The sequence below is a fragment of the Diachasma alloeum genome, unplaced genomic scaffold (assembly GCF_001412515.2).
Source record: "Diachasma alloeum isolate Michigan unplaced genomic scaffold, Dall2.0 Dall_scaffold_00201, whole genome shotgun sequence".
In the NCBI taxonomy this organism is placed as follows: Eukaryota; Metazoa; Arthropoda; class Insecta; order Hymenoptera; family Braconidae; genus Diachasma; species Diachasma alloeum.
In genome coordinates, this window is record NW_021680366.1 from 721,916 (window position 1) to 745,979 (window position 24,064).

At 32.5% G+C, this 24,064-nt stretch overlaps 1 protein-coding gene across 1 annotated transcript in view; it reads right to left on the minus strand.

Annotated features, from left to right (window-relative positions):
- The window catches only part of LOC107035865 (ATP-binding cassette sub-family G member 4), a 44,226-nt gene extending 22,141 nt beyond the window's left edge, over nt 1-22,085 (minus strand). The window contains exons 1-2 of the mRNA XM_015253475.1: nt 21,810-22,085; nt 16,852-17,156 (exon numbers count right to left, since the gene is read on the minus strand). Coding sequence (XP_015108961.1) covers nt 16,852-17,044 — 193 coding nt within the window. The 5' untranslated portion in view covers nt 17,045-17,156; nt 21,810-22,085. The remainder of the gene's footprint in view (nt 1-16,851; nt 17,157-21,809) is intronic.
- Between the last annotated feature and the right edge of the window lie 1,979 nt (nt 22,086-24,064).

Consider the following 24,064-nt stretch of genomic DNA (forward strand, 5'->3'; position numbering starts at 1 on the left):
TTTTTTTTTTACTTTTTAAAATAATCTGATTAAAATCTGTAATTGTTCAAAAATCAGGGGAGGGTTATGAATTGATTTCCTAGAAAACTGAAAAAATTTCTTGAATTCTTCGGAAAATTTCACAGTTTTCCAGATAACCGTAGATCGCAGATTTTTCTCGAATTATTTGGGAAACCGAAGAATTTTTGTGAATTTTGTAGAGTTTAGAATTTATGTATGAAAATCTAAGAAGCAAGAATTGATCATTTTGGCGTGTGATAAATATGAAAAAATTAAAATTTGGGAAGTGAAGAATAATTTTTGAGTTAAAAAAATTTAGAAATAATATGTTTTTTTTTCTCATCATCGACAATTAGGCAATTTAGATATGTTTTGATATCAACATCACACATGAAAAAATGAAAAATATGACGCAGAACAAATTTTTGGCATTTGAATACTTTCATACTTCACGTGACTCCTTGACCAATCAGAATTGAGGATTAGCGGTCAGGCAGTTTCGAGATATTTCGATATAAAACAACTTTACGTTTCTTTCATCTTTAGTAAATAGGAAATAGGATATTCCACTCTCGAATGGATCTGAATGTTTCACACCACAATAATTACTTGTTTCGATAATCAATATTTCATAATCTAAATACTTTGATTTGAGATCGAATTGTTGTCATCAATCTGAAACGAGTGCAATGATATCTCTGGATGGACAAAGAGCAATATCAACACACACGAGTGCTGATAAGGACTGAGCAAAGTCCAATGCCTGTGACTCTTGTGATTCAGTCGGTTTTGCACTCAATGATTCAACTGAAATAATCACCAGAGCCTCGGTTTGATTATTTATTCGTAGAAATTTGATTATTTATTGGTTGCATTCTGGCTGAAGACAATTTCGTGGAGGAGATTGGGACTATTAGGAACTAATGTGCTCTTTATTTGCCGGCAGTCAATATTAGCAGGAAGCACATACAGCTGGGATACAATATTTATCTGGGGAGGCACTCATTGTGCAAACAGACATGTGTTAATTGACGTGTGTTAATTCTTACTCTTGTGAGAATATGGAGAAAAAGAAAGAATAAAATAGATTAGCCCAATAATCAATCAAATTGGGTTCTTACACGATTTTTTTTTTGTTCAATGAAATTATGAAATGTGAAAGTTACATAAAAAACTTTGGGCACGTGTTCTTTATTTCAAACAATCGTAAAAAATAAAAGAGTTACTGTTCATTGAGGAAATGTTTGTATGCGTAAATGATGGTTTTTTCAGTTTCCATTGAAATAAAACAAATATGTGTCCAACCAAATCAGTAGCGAAGTGGTCGAAGAGTTTTCCATGAATATCTCCAAATCTAAGGGAGATAGCGAAATTTTCATATATATCTTTTTTGAAGCTCTCAATGTGCTCTACCAAAAAGGTCATAACAGAAATTTTGCTATCTGCCTTAGATTGCGAGATATTCATTGAAAACTCACGAATAGTCAAAATCGACTTAAACCGTTTGACCACTTCGCTACTGAAATAAGTGTTGGAACAATAATAGACAGAATAATTTTTTTTGCTGAATAAAGGATAAAATATGAAAGTTGGATAAAGAACATCTGAAACTAATTTTTTATTTGGAAATATCATGAAAAATAGAGAAGTTACTGCCAATTGACGAAACATTTGCAGTTGTTAATTGTTAATTTTTCATTATTTATTGAAATAAAAAAATTTGTTTCAGTATTTTTCATTTCAATTTCAGCAATAAAAAATTGCATGGAAAATTCAAATTTAAAACAAATCTTGAAGAATGTACGTTCCTCACTACGATCCATTTTATATAAAGAGGAGATGAAAATGAAAATGAAATGAGAATGTGTTATTTTCTAAAATCAGAAATTGCTCACAAGAATTTTAAACTAGATTTTTCATCGCTTTTTTTATTAGTTCCTCTCGTTTCTATTTGATGAGTAATTTTATGGGTCGTTCATTTAAAAGCCTTTAGTCATAAACTGAAGACAATTTTTATTGAAGACGGAAGTGGCATTGAGAGAGAACAAGATGTCAAATTCCACTGGGATCTTGCATTCGTTAATATTTAGCAGATGCTAATCTGCCGAAATCGACCGAAATTTCTGGCATTTTTTTTATCGTAGAACAGGAAGTTTTTATTTTATATATAACGGACGAATTGCTATTCATTCAAATCTATTTCCAGAATATTTCGACAATGAATTCGATTATTAGTTAATGAATTGATTTAGAGGTGACATAATGTCATCAACTTTATATTCACAAGATTTTCCTTACATTCCTGTCGATTTTTCCCAGAAGAAAGAGACGATGAAATTTAAAAAATGGGAATGACTTGTTGAATAACAAATAATTTTGTTGTGAAGAAAATTCGTATTATTGAATCAGTGGAAAAAAATTACTTCTCCAAAAAGTTCATTGTTCATCAATTCAATGGACAAAAACATGAAGTCATTCTCAACCTGTATTTACAAGAATTCTAAAAAAACTCCATTGTCTCATTTTTTCATTGTTGTTCCTGGCAAAATGTTTCGACGATAAATCAGATTATTAATTGAGGAGTTCACGTGGAGATGATATTTGATCAATCTTATATTCGCATCATTTTGTTTTTAGGTTTGGATTTTATTTCTAGAAAAAGGAGACAATGCGATGATAAAAATGGAAATAACTTGTTGAATAAAACATAATTTTATGAATTAGTTGTAAAAAAAATCACGTTATTGAATCAATGAAAAAAAATATTTCTCCAAAAACTTCACTGTTTTTCAATTCAATTGACAAAAACATGAATGAATTCATTCTCAACCTGTATTTACAAGAATTCTAAAAAAAATCCATCGACAGATGTCTAGAGCCAGTGGACACGAAACAATTGTCTCTTTTTGTCATCATTTTGCTTTGCAAAATATTTTGACCATGAATTAGATTATTAATTGATGAATTCATTTAGACATGACATTTGATGACTCTTATATTCCCATAATTTTTTGAAGAATTTTGTTGATTTTATTTTCAGGAAAAAGAGACAATTATATTTAAAAATTGAAATAAATTGTTGAATAAAAAATAATTTCATGAATTAGTTGCAAAAAAATTTTGCGTTATTGAATCACTAAAAAAAATTGTTTCTCCAAAAACTTCACTGTTTTTCAATTCAATTGACAAAAACATGAATGAATTCATTCTCAACCTGTATTTACAAGAATTCTAAAAAAAATCCATCGACAGATGTCTAGAGCCAGTGGACACGAAACAATTGTCTCTTTTTGTCATCATTTTTCTTTGCAAAATATTTTGACCATGAATTAGATTATTAATTGATGAATTCATTTAGACATGACATTTGATGACTCTTATATTCCCATCATTTTTTGAAGAATTTTGTTGATTTTATTTTCAGGAAAAAGAGACAATTATATTTAAAAATCGAAATAAATTGTTGAATAAAAAATAATTTCATGAATTAGTTGCAAAAAAATTTTGTGTTATTGAATCAATAAAAAAAATTGTTTCTCCAAAAACTTCACTGTTTTTCAATTCAATTGACAAAAACATGAATGAATTCATTCTCAACCTGCATTTACAAGAATTCTAAAAAAAACTCCATCAACATGCCGATGTGGAGAGCCAGTGAACACGTAACAATTGTCTCATGTTTTCATGATTTTTTTGTTTCAAATGAACGTGACGTGTGTAGCATTCATGCACAAATATACACATCACAAAAAGTGAATCTCTTGTTTTGCAATCAACCTTTGAGTAGTGATTCCTCTCGAAAATTCCGCTCGTGGGTCAACCAGTTCCTCTTACATTCCACATAACAGATAATGTTGAATTTATCAAGAGAATTCATTCATTTTATCCTAGAAAATATTTTTATTTCCACTGAACTTTCGATGAATTATGACTGTATTTCTCCTCGCAAATTTAATTAATCGTAATTCAGTCAAGTTCATCCACTTGTTGCATAATACGGAGTCATTTTGGAATTTAATGAAGATATAAAAATGTTTCCATTAAATTGAAGATTTTTTTTCGTATTCACATCGTTTCTTAATTTCTGCTGATGATAAATATCAGTAAAAAAATTATGATGATCTCTGTTTTCCTTGGGTCAACATGTTCGTTTCGTTTATTACTCACGTCCAAAACATTAGAGTAATGCAATGACTTCGGAGAACTGTTCAGCGTTGTCATTGAGATGGGAAAGAAAAAAATGAGAAATTGTGAGTGATTCAGACTGATTGCGAGGGTTAGAGACGAAAAAAAATGGTGAATAGATTTTTTTCAACTTTTATTTACTCAGTGTTACTCAATATGGCAGGTGAAGGTCAAGTGCCAGTGACTGACTAGCCTACAATTTGAAGGAAACATGAATTTAGATGACGGAATAATTGGTCTTCATTAAAAAAATGTGGAATCCCAGACGAATTGTGGAATTAGAGTTTAAAAAATTGTGAATAGAATTGTTGTCACTCTTATTTACTCAGTATTGCATAATATCACAAGTGAAGGTCTAGCATTAGTTGCTAAATAGTCTATAATTCCTGCGAATTATTAATTTAGGTGAAAGAATAATTGTTCTTCATTTAGAGAATGAGGAATCCCAGATGGATTGTGAGGGTTAGAGACGAAAAAAAAATGGTGAATCGATTTTTTTCAACTCATATTTACTCAGTGTTACTCAATATGGCAGGTGAAGGTCAAGTGCCAGTGACTGACTAGCCTACAATTTGAAGGAAACATTAATTTAGATGACGGAATAATTGGTCTTCATTAAAAAAATGTGGAATCCCAGACGAATTGTGGAATTAGAGTTTAAAAAATTGTGAATAGAATTGTTGTCACTCTTATTTACTCAGTATTGCATAATATCACAAGTGAAGGTCTAGCATTAGTTGCTAAATAGTCTATAATTCCTGCGAATTATTAATTTAGGTGAAAGAATAATTGTTCTTCATTTAGAGAATGAGGAATCCCAGACGATTTGTGAGTATTAGATTTGAAGGAATAATTGTTGTTCAGTTACTAGTACTTTGACTTTTTTAGTGAAAAAAAGCAAGCGTCACACGTTGAAATTACGAAATCCGGGAAACTGTTACTGTCATTGATCACAATCCATTTGTGGAGAAACAGGAAAGTTCGAGGGAAAATACAACCACTGTCGTAATCGCCAGTTGAGAGAAATGGAGCAGATAAAATTTTCACGATCCCAGAGGATGAAACATTCATTATATCATTCATTATTACAGTGAAGATGTAGGAGGAGGAACTGGTAGACCTACTCATATTAATATCTGATGATAATTGTTGTAATGTCCATTTAATGACATGTGTCGGGTATGTAAAAGTATCCAAACGACCCCATTGGACCCTCTGCAACTGTCTTTCAGACGTTTTGAGAGTGTAAATATATAAAAATCATTATTTCATTTGAAAAACTGACTCATAATTGCAGGGACTGTACCACTTGGATTTCCCCAATGCCAATGGAATTACTAAACTTTTTGTTCGATTGTGGCAATCCAGGAAAATTGCCTGCATTCTGAAGATCCTATTGAGAATGCGTTGATCAGTGAGGAAATTATCGAATTTCAAACGAGTATTACCTGTGCACTGATAGAACGGATTAGTTATTGTTAACGAATGGATTTTGGTTGGAGGTTAGGGTCTATTCGGTCCCACCAAATGTTCATTCGTTAATAGTTAACGAATGTATATTTGAGGAGCCTTGTTTGACTTGACTTTCGCCATTCAAGTGAACCATTCGTTAACTATTAACGAATATTCATTTGGTCATATTCAACTCTACCATTCGTTAATAGTTAACGAATCTCGTTTGGAATAAATGAATCAGTCTATCAGTGTGACGATAAATTTTCTCGGCTGCTCCTGTCAAATGACCGTCATTGACGTGTCTTATGACCGGTCAGTGACGTGTCACGTCATTTTTTCGCAACCCTGGCATGGATTTACAGCAGAAATTATGAGAAAATTCTTAAAGAAATTGCGATTTGGGGTTTTCGCGTATTGAACCCTTACAAAAAAATCCAAATACACGGAGAGAAATGCTCAGTAAAAATTACGGAACTCACAGTTCGCTCACCGATTACGGAATCGACTCAGAAAATTCAAGTGACAGTATCGTAATTTTTCAAAGAAGATTCAGGTAAAAATTACGAAACGCTCTGGAAAAATTCCGCGACAGTTCCTTGAAATTTCCTACAACCACATTTCGCTCCGGAATTACGGAAAAGATACGTAATTTTTGTTGAATATTTCTCTCCGTGTGATGAAAAAATTTCGGAAAAATGTAAACTTTTTCGAGATATCTGCATCCAGAATTTTCCCAAGAAATTTTGAATAATTTAAAAAATCATGTACCCATTTGGAGAAATATCGACATAATATCACAAGATGAGAAAATGACCAAAAATAGAAATTTTCTCTTATGCAGTGCAAGAAAATCTAGTAGAAATTCTTGGAATTTAAAAAGTCCTTCTTTACCTGAGAGAAAAATATAATTCTCCTGACTATATTCCATCACCATCGAATTATAGTCAAAAAGTCCTCAACAATTTTTCATGGGTTACGGTAACTATGGCCGGAGAAGTAATTACTACAATGGAATGTTGTCATTGCAACTATTTTATAGTTCTGCTCACGATAGATTTGTCGTGATTGCTTTTGAACTTTGGTTAGTTTAACTGCATTTTGATTTGCAAAAATTACGCTTGTGAAGTTACTATAATGTTATGTGCCGCATACAAAAAAAAAATCGTATCGTTCACCAAAATGCCTCAACTATTTTCTTATTGTAAATCGAACTTCAGATTTTTCTCTCAGTGTAAGAACTCCTCTGAATTCTGCTGGAATCTTACAACAACTCATGGGTTAACAGTAAAGTATTTTGTTATCATAACTCCATATGATTATCTCTTATCATTGTGATGTTTGGTATTGAACCTGGGCTGAATCCTATGAGTAGTTCCTAAGATATTCAATTTTGTGGGAATTTTTGTACTTCATTTAGTAAGTATACTATAATTACAAATTTATTTTCAATTTTTGTTCGTTTTTTGCTTCAGAATGGAAGCATTACATTCGTTCAAAATGCCTGTACGAGCTCTAACTCTTGAAAAAAACAAACTATTAACTCGAAATTTGGTACAGGTTTCTACTAAAAAAAATATCCTGCCCAAATGATTCGGAAGCTTACCATCAATTTCTTGATGGTAAATAAAAGAGATTCACATACGACTTCGTAACACATCTGCAGTCGCATACGTGCTATCGCCTACTTGGTTTCTTTCTTTGATGATGTAATTGTAAATTTGCTGTGATGACAGTTGGAATAATTTCGGAGAAAATTCTTTTTTTTATGGCAAGGATTTCCAAGAATTCATGCAATATTTTTGTCATTGCCGCCCTCTCTGATCTCCAACATTTCTAGCTAAACACCAAAGCTTCTTTTTTAATTTCCTACTTATGAAGAAATAATAACCATCATTTGAACTGGCAGAAATGTTTTTTCGTCATAGAATCAGCTTCCAGGAATATTCTGAATGGGAACGAATCTATTACGAATTTGAAAAAACTATTGCCGAAAAAAAAGACTGATGAAGAGCCAGGGAAAATAATTCTGGAATAATTTCCCCATTTGAGTTTTTCTACTTTGCTGAGTGGAATGGAGCACTCGGGGGCATCCAACTCCCTGATAATTGTGTAATTTTGTTGAAACAAACTGCTGCACGCGCAACGACTTTCTAAGAGATATCATCTACGCAGTTGTAATATTTCATGATGAGATGAATTATCTCGTCTTCTGATGGATTTTCTTTGACCCGACGTTTGAATAAAGAAACTGGAAAGTCAAGACAATTCTCTTTTTCTCAATGTTTTCCTTCTTCTCAAAGGAAATAAAACTCTTTCTTGTATTAACGGAGCATAAGCAATAATTCTCAAGATGAATTCACAATTTGAAACTATCAAAACAATTTAAAAGTGTTTTTTTATTTCGGAATAACAAAAGGAAAAGAGTTTCCACTTCAATCTGAAATCCACGGCATTAAGAATTCGTGAGGCTGAAAAATATTTTCGTTCTCCTGAATGACAGAAGAAGAATAACATCGGTTGTGTGCTAATTTTTTGTGATTGTTCCTCCTGAGTCAAAATCAGTAGCACAGCGGTAAACCGGGTTAAGTCGATTTTGAGTATTGGCCAGTTTTTGACGAATATCTCGGAATTTAAAAGAGATAGCAAAATTTTAGTCATGACCTTTTTTGTAGAGCTAATTAAGGGTTACAAATAAGGTTATGAGAAAAATTTTGCTACCTCTCTTAGATTTCGAGATATTAATGAAATACTGGCCATAAATCAAAACCGATTTAACCCGGTTTACCGCTTCGCTACTGAAATCATGCTTCCGTTTTATTTATTGAATTGTTGTGATATTGAAGGAAAACAGCATAAAACAGGATCAAAACGCTTGCCACATTGAAGCTTGACTTGTCTAGTTTTATTCTTTTGAACTTCTTTGCGAATTGCAAATATTATTCTAAGCAAATTCAATAAAAATTTCCTTTTTATGATATAATTTGCAATTTTTACGCCATGTTATTGAATCGTGGCGTCAGGCAATTCTGAATACGAAATGAAAAGAAAGTGGAATAAATGACAGAAGAGAAAAAAACATTTTATATGTAAATTTTTAGCGATTGTTCCTTTTGAGTAAATATCATTTCAATTTTATCTGTTGAATTATTAAACCGAAAGTATGAATAACTCATGGGTGGGCTTTGTGATGGCTATAACTTCTCGTCATTCGTAATTTTTATGATTATGGATCCATATTTGTAATGAATGGATTCAAGATAAAACGTCTCTTGGAATTTTTGCATAAAATTACACATTGACTAGATAATTCGAACATTAATCAGTCTTCAGTTTCTTCAATATTTTGAGCTTCTTTGCGAATAGCAAACGTCATTTCAAGCAAATTCAATAAAAAATCACTTTTTATTACATTATTTGTAATTTTCACTTCATGTTTTTATACCGTAACATCAGGCATTTCTGAATACAAACAAATGAAAAGAAAGTGGAATAAACGACAGAAGAGAAAAAAACATTTTATATCTAAATTTTTAGCGATTGTTCCTTTTGAGTAAATCTCATTTCAATTTTATCTGTTGAATTATTAAACCGAAAGTATGAATAACTCATGGGTGGGCTTTGTGATGGCTATAACTTCTCGTCATTCGTAATTTTTATGATTATGGATCCATATTTGTAATGAATGGATTCAAGATAAAACGTCTCTTGGAATTTTTGCATAAATTTACGTATTGACTAGATAATTCAACCATCAATCAGTCTTCAGTGTCTCCAATGTTTTGAACTTCACTAAAAATTTACTTGCTACTTCATTATTCGCAAATTTCGCCCCTTGTTACTGTACCGTGCCGGGCAATTCTGAATACGAATAAATGAAAAGAAAGAATAAACGACAGAAGAGAACAAAAACCGTTTTGCATATAAATTTTTATTTTTATTTTGTGGTAATTGCTTTTAGTGATTGTTTGAGCAAACATCATTCTTCCAATTTATTTCTTAAATTATTATGGTGTTGAAGGATGCTATGGCTCTGCCTGCTCACATTTTTCACTGATTGGGCAATATAATTTCAGCATGGAATGATAATCACAGTTTCATAATGGACGAGTAGCAAACAAACTAGAAATTAAGATCCCACAGGTATGAATGCTAATACTTTCTCATCCTTAATAATTTTTTATAATTATGGATTTATCGTAAGAAATTATTGAGAATAATAATATTTTTTTATTATGAAAAAACATTTACATGTGAACATTGATGTTCATTAAATTTTTTTTTACTAAAAATCATTATTATTTTTAATAATTAAAACTTACTTCTTAATTATTAATTCTATCCATTTTGCGTTCGCTTTTAATGTACTACCAGCCCTCCCCCCCTTAGAGCCCAGAGAAATACATTGAATTTATTGAATTGAAATTATTATTCTTAATCATTTTCGATGATTACGGTATTTTTAGTAAAAAATATCAAGATTGATCCATTGATATGAATGGGTGTAAGAGAAAATGTCCAGCAATTTCTGCATAAAATTACGCATTGACGAGATAATTCGAGCATTAATCAGTCCCCCGTGCAAACAAGCTGCACCACTGGCACATCCAAATGGATTTATCACAATTATTTCTCATTGCTATTCTGTGTCATTGGACTTCGAGGTAAATCCAAGCCTGAATATGAGGTCAATGAAACGTCTCAACCTTGTCCAATAACCAGCGTTCCCGGCTAAATTGAGTTACGAATCAGATTCATCTTCAGCCGCAATTCAACTTCACTGGGATTTCAATTCATTCTCTCTAATCGTTCTGTATTTTTGCAGAAATCATTGAATTTCGTAATAGAAACTCTATCATTATTTATTTGGAAATGACAACTTTCACTGTGTGATTAACGCGGGGGGAAAACTGTGAACACTTAGACACGAGATTTTTGAGAGGTAAATCACGAAGGATACGTGGAATAGTGATAAAAGAAATTTTGAAATTTTTATTGGAACTCTAGGATTCATGCACTGAGAGAAAAATATAATTCTTCAGACTATATTCCATCACCATCGAATTATAGTCAAAAAGTCCTCAACAATTTTTCATGGGTTACGGTAACTATGGCCGGAGAAGTAATTACTACAATGGAATGTGGTCATTGCAACTATTTTATAGTTCTCCTCACGATAGATTTGTCATGGTTACTTTTGAACTTTGGTTAGTTTAACTGCATTTTGATTTGCAAAAATTACGCTTGTGAAGTTACTATAATGTTATGTGCCGCATACAAAAAAAATCGTATCGTTCACCAAAATGCCTCAACTATTTTCTTATTGTAAATCGAACTTCAGATTTTTCTCTCAGTGTGATTCAATTTCCAAAGGCCTGAAACTATCACGAATGGTTCAGCATTGAGTAGACAATATACTTGAATTAAGTATATTTTATACTCGAATCAAAAATAAAATACTTGATTCAAGTATACTTTATACTCAATTGAGGGATTGGTATTTCAATTCGAAGATGACTCTTTTGTATCGGGCCGGGTTGTAAGCCCTCTTCAGTGTAAGATAAGGGTCAGGCACTAATTGTCAGAATATAAGGGTCGAAAAGTGGAGGTTAAAAAACGAGGGTCAGAATATTAGGGTCAAAACATTCAGAATATAAAAGTAAAAAAAGTGGATGTCCGGCAATGAGGGTCTAAATATAAGTCATATATTATGCTTGATCACCGTTTTTAGCCCTTATATGACCCTCATTGCTTGACACCGGCTTTTTTTACTTTTATATTCTGACCCTAATTTTTTTATCGTAATATTCTGACCCTCTTTTTTAAACCCTAACATTCCGACCCTCATTTCTTAACCTCCACTTTTTGACTCTTATATTCTCGCACTTAGTGTCTGGCCTTTATATTATACTTGTGAGCGCTTGGTACAACCCGGGCTCATACGAAATAATCATCCTCGCATTGACACACTCATCCCCACTCGAGTATAAAATACATTTGAATCAAGTATATTTTTTTCCGTGCTGTAGAAATTGATTCTCAAAATTATGAAAAAAAAACAAAATCCAATGGTTTGGAGCTCATTGATAATTTGATTCTCATTCAACTGCGTAATTTTGCATCTAATCACCGTGTTTTCCGCATTTTCTTCTCATAAATAAATAAAGAAAATTGTTTAAATATTTGGAAACGTAATTTTTTGACATAAAATTGACTTCTGATAAAATTTTGATTATAAACATTTTTTTACAATTTCTAAAACAATTGTCAAATTGGACAATTGATTGTTCATAAAGTTTCTAATAGAAGTTCGTAATTTGTGTAAAAAAAAGTTATTCTTCGATTATTTGATCAATCTTCCTTAAAAAATGGTCTTTCCAAATTTTTTTCAGAATTTTTAAACTTTTCGAAACGATTAGAAATGGAACATTAGATTGAAGCCTTCAAAATTTGCATAACATAATCATTTTAGAATGTTCGACAACCTTGAACCAGACGAGGCTGATGTGAAAGCCCTCATGTTTCATTTCAAATATTGAAAAGCATTCAACATTTAACGAAAAACATCTCAAATCACACTACGTCTTTGTTTACGACGATTTGTCGACATTGGACCACTAAAGTCAATATTGCACCTAAAAAATACTTTTGGTATATTTCATCAACTCTGAGGAGGATTTCCTGCAGAAAAAATTGCGCGAACTTGGGTATCCTTAAGGTGTTTCGTGTGAAAAGTCAAAATATGAAAGAAAAAAGTGGAAAATTGATGGGAGAAATGCCTGAGTATGCTGCACCATTGAGAATTTTTGTACATTTTTTTCAGATGTCAATCTCAAGGAAAAAAATTATGAAATTTAGATGTTTTCGTAACCCCTCCAGCTATAACCTCCGAGGTTACCCCACTCTCAATTAGGAAAATTTCCATGGTACCCAAAAAAATAATTAAATATTGAGGAAAAACTAGTGGCTGATAAATCAAATCTTTCTTGAGAACACGTATGAGTTTCAGATTTTTTTTCAGATTTCATGAGAAAGTTATTTGAACAAATGATTTGGAAAATTTTGAGTTTCGGGGCAATTAGCCCTCACGCGCTGGCGCGTGATTCGAATGTCAGTGAACATCATGGGAAAGGTATGGATTGGACCATTGAACTGAGAGAGAGAAAACACTCGACAGGTTTACCAACTCGCGACGCATTTTAATATTATTTCAATAATTAGAAAAACATCCAATAAAAATTATTTGACACCCGTAGGTGATGAGAAAAAAATCAATCAATCTGATAAATAAAATCAATATTCAAAAAATCTTCAAATGCACACTTAAAAAGTTACTTGAAAATTGGAAAATTTCGTGTTCGGCGATTGAATCAGGGCTCGAGAACAATAAGACTCCCCTTCCGTTTCACCACCGTAATCTACACACGAAATGCCTTAAGAGAAAATACGAGATCTATTTTGTACACATCTACGCACGGACACATTCTAAAAATTGCATTTTTATACTTTTTTCAAAGTAATGAGTTGATATGACATAAAAAATCCTCAATTTAAATTTGAACGACTGCAAAACTGGCATTCGCAAGGAAAAATTAATCTGGTAAATTTAATTGGCGTTGATCAGAAAATCATCAAATGTGAAGGACAGATATACGCAACTCGCCGAGTGAATTTGATCCGTCGTCCGCGTGATTATCAGCATAAGGAGGCTCATTATCTCGTGGCCATTATTTACAATCACGCGTCAGACTCATCAGCTGTCCTCATTAGCATCAGCAAGCATTCCTCATCCCATCGCCATTTTCCTCCACCCGTTTCATCGCATCGTTTTTGCTCTCCACACATATCCTATACAAAGTATCATTTGATGCAAGAAGTGTGTATCACGTTTTCTAGAAAAATTCCTTATTGTCTTTAATTAAATGGAGATTGACGCGTCAGTAGTGAGGAGATAAGCGTCATATTGGACAAGATCATAGGTCGGTATTTATCATGACACTCGTCAATACGATCATCTAGCCCATGAAGTACACTGAGGGAAAAATGACAAAGTTCTCAAACAAGTCTTACTTGTGCACTGAGAGGAAAATATAATTCTTCTGACTATATTCCATTCCATTTTTCATGGGTTACGGTAACTATGGCCGGAGAAGTAATTACTACAATAGAATGTAGTCATTGCAACTATTTTATAGTTCTCCTCACGATAGATTCGTTCTGATTACTTTTGAACTTTGGTTAGTTTAACTGCATTTTGATTTCCAAAAATTACGTTTGTGAAGTTACTATAATGTTATGTGCCGCATACAAAAAAAAATCGTATCGTTCACCAAAATGCCTCAACTATTTTCTTATTGCAAATCGAACTTCAGATTTTTCTCTCTGTGTGCCAAGAAAATATTCTTTTGAAAATTATCAAAGGATGTTTTTGTGCCAAATATGCAGAGTGCGCCGGAATGAAAAATTTTTGTCGCAAAAATGGATTTAATAGTTCAAAAAAAAATTGCATTCTCTGTACACGCAAGAAATGTCATTTCTAGCACTACTCCTTCGTTATTCGATACTCCCATACGTATTTTGGTCCCAAAAAATCTTAGTTTTATGCGAGACAAGGGACAGTAGTTTTTCGTTTCGGTTGTCTAATAATCACAGACAACAAATGAACCCTTAAATGAAACAATAATAAAGATATGATAGCAATCTTGTAACTTAGGGATAAAATATTTGTTGATAAATTTTCCTCTATATGAGATATTTTCGTCCTGAAAAGGCACCGCCTGGTGTGAATTATCCGCCTCTTGAGCCAAATATTTCGTCGCTGTCGAAAGCAGAACAATTATTCATGTTGAGGACTTTCAAATTCGAACCAAAGAAATTCTTTTTTGGCAATTTTCAACTAGCGATTTTGTTGGCCCAAACAAGATTTGTTCACTGAGAGAAAAACCTGAAGTTCGATTTGCAATAAGAAAATAGTTGAAGCATTTTGGTGAACGATACGATTTTTTTTGTATGTGGCACATTACATTATAGTAACTTCACAAGCGTAATTTTTGCAAATCAAAATGCAGTTAACCTAACCAAAGTTCAAAAGTAACCATGACAAATCTATCGTGAGGAGAACTATAAAATAGTTGCAATGACTATAATTCGATGGCGATGAAATATAGTCAGAAGAATTATATTTTTCTCTCAGTGTTTGACAACGTGTTTGTTTTTCTCTCGGTGTACTTGTGCCTGAACCGTTGACGTCCAAGAGGTTTTCATTTTCTTAAATTATTATGAAAAATTGCATTAAAATAATTATTTAAGGTATTTATGGCGGGGTGGACCTGTAGCAAATATCACTAATTGCTCCGAATAATAAATTCCCCTGCTTCACCAAATTGTTTACCTCATCGTTTCCCTCCTAATAATCCGTCTCTGATCGTTCTAGAAATTTTCTGAATGAAAAATCGTCGAGCATATTTACCTCTGGACTCGTGAATAGAAAAAACAACTCAACGATGAAAAAAAATGAAAGGCAAAACTCATGCTCTCCCTCTCCGTCTCGTAACTATTCTCATTGCGAAATCCTCAGTGAATCGACTCAATGACTAGGTTAAAAAAACCCACGAATTAGATTCCAGCATGAATTATCGAGGGCATTAGGGAAATAGAGACCGAATTATTGGGTAATAATAATTTCGGGCTCTGTAAATGGTGAATTATGTTCATTCATGTGGTCAGTAGAAACGAGGTGAACTCAGTGTGACCGGTCTACGTGAGGCAACGACACTGTAGCCAGTGAGTATATCATTGCAACCATTGAAGTACGATAAAAAATATTACGTACAAGACAATGTGAATTTATTTTTCTAATAAAAAAAATAATTACTTCATTCGAGTGCGTGATTTTGTTGCGCGATAGATTTTTTGGGCTTCTAAAGACTTTTTCATAGACTTTTAATAGAATTTCACTCACATTTGGCAAACAAATTTTTTTTTTCAACTTTCTCTCTCATAAATGTGTTAAAACAGACGTTTTGATTCGATTTCAGAGTTTTTTAGATATTTTCCAAGACTTCAAAGTGGGTAACCAAATTAAGATATTTCGTGTGTAGATCACCGGGGATTTGCAACGGAAAGGGAGACTTATTGTTCTCAAGCCCTGATTCAATCGCTGAGCACGAAATTTTCCAATTTTCAAGGAACTGTTGAAAAAGTGTGCATTTGAGCATTTTTCGAATATTGATTTTATTTATCAGATTGATTGATTTTTTTCTCATCACCTGCGGGTGTCAAATAATTTTTATTGGATATTTTTCTAATTACTGAAATAATATTAAAATGCGTCTCGAGTTGGTAAACCTGTCGAGTGTTTTCTCTCTCTCAGTTCCATGGTCCAACCCATACCTTTCCCATGATGCTCACCGACATTAGAATCACGCGCCTGCGCGTAAGGGCGTAATTGTCCCAAAACTCATAATTTTTCGGATAATTTGTTCAAATAACTTTATTATGAAATCTGAAAAAAATCTGAAACTTATACGTGTTCTCAAGGAAGATTTGATTTATCACCCACTAGTTTTTCCTCAATAATTCATTATTTTTTCGGGTGCCATGGAAATTTCATTAATTGAGAGTGAGGTAACCTCGGAGGTTATAGCTGGAGCGGTTACAAAAACATCCAAATTTAATTTTTTTTTTCTTGAGGCTGAGACCTGAAAAAAATGTGCAAAAATTTTCAATGATGCAGCACACTCCGAAATTTCTCCATTGAATTTTCCAATTTTTTTCATTATTTTGCCTTTTTACACGAAACACCTTAAATCGAGGTCAATAAATTTTTTGTCAAATTGACTTCTCCAGTATCTATAGAAATGAATTATGAAAAAATTAATCGATGAATTGTTTTCAATTCTGCAAAAGTCGATATGACAAACTGATCATTGATCAATTCAGTAGCAAAGTAGTAAAACGATTCAAGTCGACTTATTTCTTCATTGAGTTTTTGAAAAATATCTCCGAATCTAAAGGAGATAATGGAATTTTCGTAATAACCTTTTTTCTAGAGCAAATTGAGTGCTACAAAAAAGGTCTCAATAAAAATTTAGCTTTCTCCCTTAGATTCCGAGTTATTCACTAAAATATGGCCAACAGTGAAAATCGACTTAAACCGTTTTGCCATTTCGCTGCTGAATTAATTTTAGAATAAAAATAAATTTTATCACTCACTTCCTTTTCGGCCTTCTCGAACAGTGTAAGTCAGATCTGTGAATGCAAGATCCACAGGCGGTCTCTTCGGCAAATGTGTAATGGTCTTGGGTTGAACAGGAACAATCTGAACTCTCACCACCGAGCCCTTCCTCGGCTGCAGGAGAATTCCATTGGCATCGTCGTCCCTCGAACTATTTCCCTCGAGCTTCATTTTTCTTGTCTACTTCAATGTCTCAAATTGTCGATATAAATTTCACTATTTCCGATGACGTAACACACGCTATTCACGGACAACTTAATTTTAATTCTGCGTCGTTCACCGCCTGATGATAAGACAAAAACACAATGCGGAATTGAATATTTATTATTTATCAAATGTTGACGAATCGTTTCTGATGAAAAAAAATCTCAAACGCCAAAATCAAATTTCCAATTGCCAAAGCAATTAAAAATAAATTATTCGACGATGGAATCGGTTTCAGTCGATAGCCGGAAATTGTAGCTGAAAAGCACGATATGACGACTTCATTAATCTTCTTTAGTCTCTTCAGAATTTCAGAACGAAAAATTCATTTTAAAAAACGCTTTTTCTCAATTTTGAAGCTCATCATATTGACATTTTCTGCTGAAATTCTCCTGGCTATCGACCCAGGCGCCTTATTCCATTTACAAAGAACAATTGAGTTTTTTTTCTTCACAAAAAAGTCATAAAATATACTGAAAGAAAAGATTAGTTCTGCCGAAAAATTATATGTTCTCCTACAGAGATCTTTTGTCACGTCAGTTTACTTGTGGACAAAAAAAAGAGAGTTTTCACCAAAACGTGATAATTTTCGTAGCAGAAATTGTTCTTTTAATTGGAAACTCTTAGAAACTCTCAATTATTTCACTCGGTTTATGATCAATCGGCCCTTGTCTTCAAAATTTGATAGACAGTCGACTAGTAATTTTCAGAAGATAAATTTTGAATGCGATTTAGGGAGAACAAAATGATAAAATTTCAGATTTCACATAAAATTCTAAATTTTTAAACAGCATTAAGACAAGAATTTCTCAACTTATTCGAATTTTCTACGAAAAATGAATATTTAGTGTTAAATAACACTGAATTTCCAATGAATTGAAAATTCACAATTATATTTCAGGGAATAATTAAACTTATATTTACGGATCTCATTGATTTTCCCATTAGATTCTGAATTTTCAATGACGAAATTCCTTGAAATTTTAGTGGAACTAAAATGTGATGAAAATTCCCTGAAAATGTATCGGAAATTTACAGCCAAAAAATGTTCAGATGTACAAAAAAATCGAGTCATGATGAACTTACAAAAATTCATAACTATAAGATGAAATATCTGCGAGACAAGAAATTTTCTCATTCCCGTAAAAATTAGAATATTACTCAAAACGACGATTAGAGATTGTCTTAAATAAAAGTTCCTTCTTTTGATTTGAAAATTTATTTTCCTACTTATGTGATCTATTTAACGACGTTATATCGCAAAAAAAACTAGACTCATTTGTCTCATTGGAAAACAAAAAAAAACAGAAGGGTCTCCTTTTGCCTCGGTCTCCCTTTCAATTTTCTTCCCAAAAACTGTGTTAATGGCAAAACAAAATAATTTCGAGGGGACGATTTTTTTTTTTGAAAAAATATTCTTTCCTCTTTCATGTACTATTTCTATAGTATTAACCCATGAAGTTCTCTCAGATCAAATCAGTACCGAAATGGTAAAAGGGTTCAAGTCGACTTATCTCGCAGTTGAGTTTTGGAGGAATATTTCCGCATCTAAGGGAGATAGCGAGATTTTCGTAATTACATTTGTTGTAGCACTCAATCGTCTCCACAAAAAAAGTTATAACAAAAATTTTGCTATGTCCCTTAGATTCCGAGATATTCATTGAAAACTGGTCAATAGTCAAAATTGACGTATACCGTTTTACCACTTCGCTACTGAAATTTAATTTTTGTGAAAGATATTAAATTTCCTTCTATCAAGTTGGTTAAGGATAATCGGGCGAGGAGGAAATGTAGGAGGTGAGGCGGAGGGGTTTCTATTGTTTTCCTGCAGAAAACCAATCGCTGAACAAAAAAATTTTTCCCATTCGGATTCAAAATTCAAGCAATATTAGAGAGTATCTCCGGTTAAAAATTATTTTTGGAGCTAATCAAATTTATTTGTATCTGTTCCACGCATTGAATGGTGTTCAGATTGTTTTTTTTTTAAAATAAATGAAAAAATATTAATCCATGCGAAAAAGTGGCAACATCGTCGGTAGTTTATTTTCACCAGGAGCTGGTACCACTGGCTCGAGGGAGCTCCAATCACAACGCTTCATCACTCTCTCTCAAGAGACGTTTAAATTGACCGCGCTACCCCCACCCGATCGGTACTTGGGACGTTGCTGCTCGTTTGGGCTGCGTGCGCAGAAATTTCATTTTTCAGTACTTTTTTCGCTATTATTAATAAACAATACTCCTAGGCGACAATCTTTTTCACTCAAAAAATCATTGATCACATGTTCTAAATGTGTCTAAAGTTTCATGACATTGGCTGCATTTTTTCCTTGGATTTTGCAGTTTTTTGGTGATTTCCATAAGATCACGGGTTAAATGACCACTTTTTCAAAAATTCATAATAAATTAACCATGCTCCCCAACAGTATGAAACTTCGCACACGCCTTTTCCATCATTTAAAGAATACGTTAAAAAAAACGAAAAAAATGACTGATTTTTTTCCAACCCTCCCAGCTCGCCCGATTATCCTTAATTCCCATCACGTAAATCTGTTCCTCTCCATCAAATATTCTCACGTAGAACTTCTAGTTTTTCGGCAGAGCAAATTTTTTCTCTCAGTATAATCAATCATTTAAAAGTACATTTAAAAGTCATGATGAATTATTCCTCCCATTAAAAGTCATCACCATCAGGGTAGTAAAAAAATCCCTGAAGTGCAAAAAATTCATGTGAAATTCATTAAAGAATAACCATCAAGTGTCATTTTGATTTAAAAAAATTGAAGCCATTTCTACTCATAACTTCCATTATTTTTTACTTGTCTTCAGTCAATTCTTTTCAACTCATTGCTCCACCGCATCCACTGTGGAATCATTACTCGTGCTGAATATGACGAAGTTCTGGAAACCTTCGTATCTCTCACACATTTCCTCACGCACACAGAAATGAGGAAGCCAGATGAAAAATCTCTCAGGCTTCCACAATCCGTGAAAAAACCATTGGTAATTAAAAAAATCACGGTTATTGTGGATAAAAAAATTAATTCCCTGAACGTTAATTCTTGCAAATAGTTATCCAATTTTTTGTCGTCGGTATTTTCAATTAAGCGTCATCTGATCATCGATAAAACGTTAGCTTAAGAACAATCCATGATTAAAGCGTTTGGGAACCTTTGGCCTCATTGCATAACACATTTGTCGATGGAAAACAGGGTTCAATATCGATTGTTAAGGTCACGGGTGGATTTACCGAATTGTGGATAGAAATCGTCTTGTTTTTGGGCGAAAATGGGAAAATTCGCGATTTTTTTTTGGGTGGATTTTATTTTTAATGTGAGTTTTTGGGACTGAGGGTGACCCCAATAGATGCACAGTTAAAACGACTGTCTAAATTTCGCACACCTTTTGTAGACATTTTTCAGACAATTAAAAAACTGTTGAATAAAATGCAAATTTGTCCGAATTTCAAACATGAATTAAGGGGAGACTACTATGAGTTTTAAAAGTCGTGGGTTATTGGAGTCTAAAAAGTCTGAATGGAGTTTATGTTTTCAACGGGAATTGGGGTTGTGAGTGACCCCATGCAGAAGTCAGAGAAATGTCACTTGGAAAGCTCGACAGGATTTTTATCTCCAGTAACTTCCCTCGAATTGCAACAATCAATTTTTTTTTAGATTTTCTCCGAAACTATAAAAGATGATAGTGAGTTCTCAAAATAAGATTTCTCTGGCTATCGACTCACAATCAGACACCTCATTTCATTCACACACAGTAATCCACTTTTTGTTTCTTCACAAAACAATCATAAAACAATTAATCAAAGTCGGAAACGAAAAAATTAACTATTTTAGAAATTCCCATTTCAAAACGTAAAAAAGTTAAAATGCAGTTTCTATTATAATAGGAATTGGGGTTATGAGTGACCCTAGTCAATCAGAAAGTACAATATTACGATCATTTCATCTCCAGTAATTTCGTCGAAATATTATTACATTCGAATTCGGAAGAGAATTTTTTTTTTCAATGTTCTGCAAAAATGTTCCGCACAAATGGCTCATCATTTTGAGCTTTTTGCCTAAAATTTTTCATACCACCTCTGCAATCGTTCAAACAAACATATCGCTAATGCAAAAATCATCTACTTTGGAAATGAGCCATTTTGCGCGAATAACATCAGAATTCAGTTTTTCATTCAAGAGGAATTGGGGTCATGAGTGACCGAAGTCGATAGCCAGGGAAATATCAGCTGGAAAATACAGTATAACGACCTCCTTATCTCCATCGCTCCCCTCACAATTTAGGAAATTTTCATTTCCATACTTTCGCCTAGATTTATTCGAAAACTGCTAATTGATGCTATTGATAAATCTTTCACAGAATGTGAACGAAAAATCTTATGAATGCGGTCTAATTATCTGCATTCATGCAAATTATGTTCCATTTGTAGCTAATAAACTTTGTAAATCGGTTTCTAATGCTTAATAAATAAATAAATAAATAAATAAATAAATAAATAAATAAATAAATATATAAATAAATAAATAAATAAATAAATAAATAAATGAATAAAGGGATAAATAAATAAATAAATAAACAAGCGGAAATAGAACAAAGGTCATACCGATTTTTCTATCTGAAATTTCTCTGGCTGAATTAATTCATCAAAAATTCCCCCAAAAATCGCAATTTTTCGAACGAAAAAAATTTTCACCTCCGGAAAAAAATTCTTACTCACATTATATTCAGTCCCTTGCGTTATCCAAATGTCAAAAAACATTCGAAGAATGCAACTAGTGTACAAGTATTATCCGTGATGCACGAAAATGTTGAACACCTCGAAAAACTGAAATTATTTTTTCATCAATTTTTTATTTACGATTATGCAACTTCCGCCCGAGAGGAAACAAATATTTGCGGGATGTCAGATTATTTAGTTCGATTCGCGTTGATTGAAACTTTTAAAAAGCAGGCGACGCGACGAACCGCTCGATGCCTGCGATACACGTGCCACCGCGACTGGACACGGACTGAATCGAGGAAAAGAACGACAGTGCGTCAACGGCCGTCACCGTTGACCGTCGTTAGTTTACGAAGGGGGGAATTTTAGTCGAATGGAAAAATAATAAGAATGGAAAGAGAATGGGAACGAAACACAGGGGACTGAGGAGCAAAGTCTGCATGGGTAAGAGAGATTTTTCCATTGTCAACAGAATTTTTTTGTTGGATTTTCAAAGACGAAAATTAATGAAAAATTAATTTATTGGATCAGTGACTCCTCAGGAGTGATTTTTTATAACTAATTAAGATATTCTTGGGATTTTTCACTGCAGAGGGGATTTTTTTCATGTTTCAAGCAAAGAGTTATGAAAATAATTGGGAAGACATGATTAATTGTTGACTAATTATATTATATTATATTATATTAATTTATTTTATTGTTTTCTTTCCAATTTTTCTTTGTGGTTAGATTAAATTAAATTTATTAGATTCAATTTCCATTGCAGTATAGAAATTGTGGGAACAGTTTTTCTCATTTTTAAATGAAGAGATATTTATGTTCAATAATATCAGTATAATATAATAATTCCTCTCAATGAAATCAGATCATGAAAATGAAATTTTTCGTTTTCATGATCTGATTACATTGAGAAGAAATGAGAAAAATGCAGGGAGAGATGATCAGCAAGAAAATAAAAGAAAATAATTTTTTATTTTTCTGAAAAATTTCAAAACTGATTTTTTTTTTAAATGACGAAAAAATATCAATATGTTCCCTTTCTATGATCTAATTTCAATAAAAAAAAGTGAAAAGAAGAACAGAGATACGTGATCAGCAAGAAAATAAAAATTTCGACTTTTCAATGTCTCCGGAAAGTTTTGTAATTGACATATTTTTTCAAATAATGAAAGAATACCCATCAATTCAATTTCTAGCCCCACATTTTGATAGAATACATAAAAAAATAGCAAAGAATAAAAATCTGAGATGAAAGTAATTGGGAAAACGTGATCAATTAATAAACTAATAATTGTAACTATTAGTAATTATTGATATTAATCATAATTGTTATTGTTGATTATTGTTTATTATTATAAAGCAGAAATAAAATATAAATTAATTTTTTTAACACGAAAATTAATGAAAAATTAATTAATTGAATCAACAACTGGTAATCAGCGATGTTCGATGATTACGTGAGACATTCTCGGAATGATCCGTCCTCGAAAGGATTTTTTGTTGATTTTTTAAAACAAAAGATTATAAAAAATGGGGCTAAAAAATGATCGATGATTCATAATAATAGTTATCAATTAATTATAAACTATTATTCAAGAAAATCATGAATAATATATTTTTTATTATTCTTCAACACTTTCGGTGAAAAGACTCTTTTGTTCAGTTTGTAAAAATGAGAAATAAAGAAAAATAATTCAGTTGCATCAATGATTTTTGATGAGCGATTTTTGGTGACTAATGGGGAGACATTCTTAGAATTTCTAGATATTAGAAGTCGTTTCAGATTTTCTCTAAACTGAAAATGACGAAAAAAATACACATAACAAAAGATAATCAATCATTTGCAATAATCAATGATAACTAATGAATTATTGATTAATGCAATACTAGTGTATCGTCGTTGCTGCCCAAAAATTCACTATCAATCAATCATCGACATTAGTATTTAATGATTAACATTCAAATAATGAATTCATAATAATTGATAAGTGGAAGTCATCAATCCAGATCGAGTATTTGATGATTATCATTCATTGTTTTATTTCTCATTCGTCAACTCCAGTGCCATTAACGTTTTTTGTGTTTCTTCACCACGTTAATCAGGCAATTGAAATTTCTCGTGAAGTAATACCATAATTCTTTTTTATGCATTCCCTTGAACTCAAAGATTTTATATCCAACTCTTTTATGGTCCCTGACCTTGACGTGCCCGGTGTTGGTGGAATGTCAAGGGCTTGATAGGCCCGAGGACG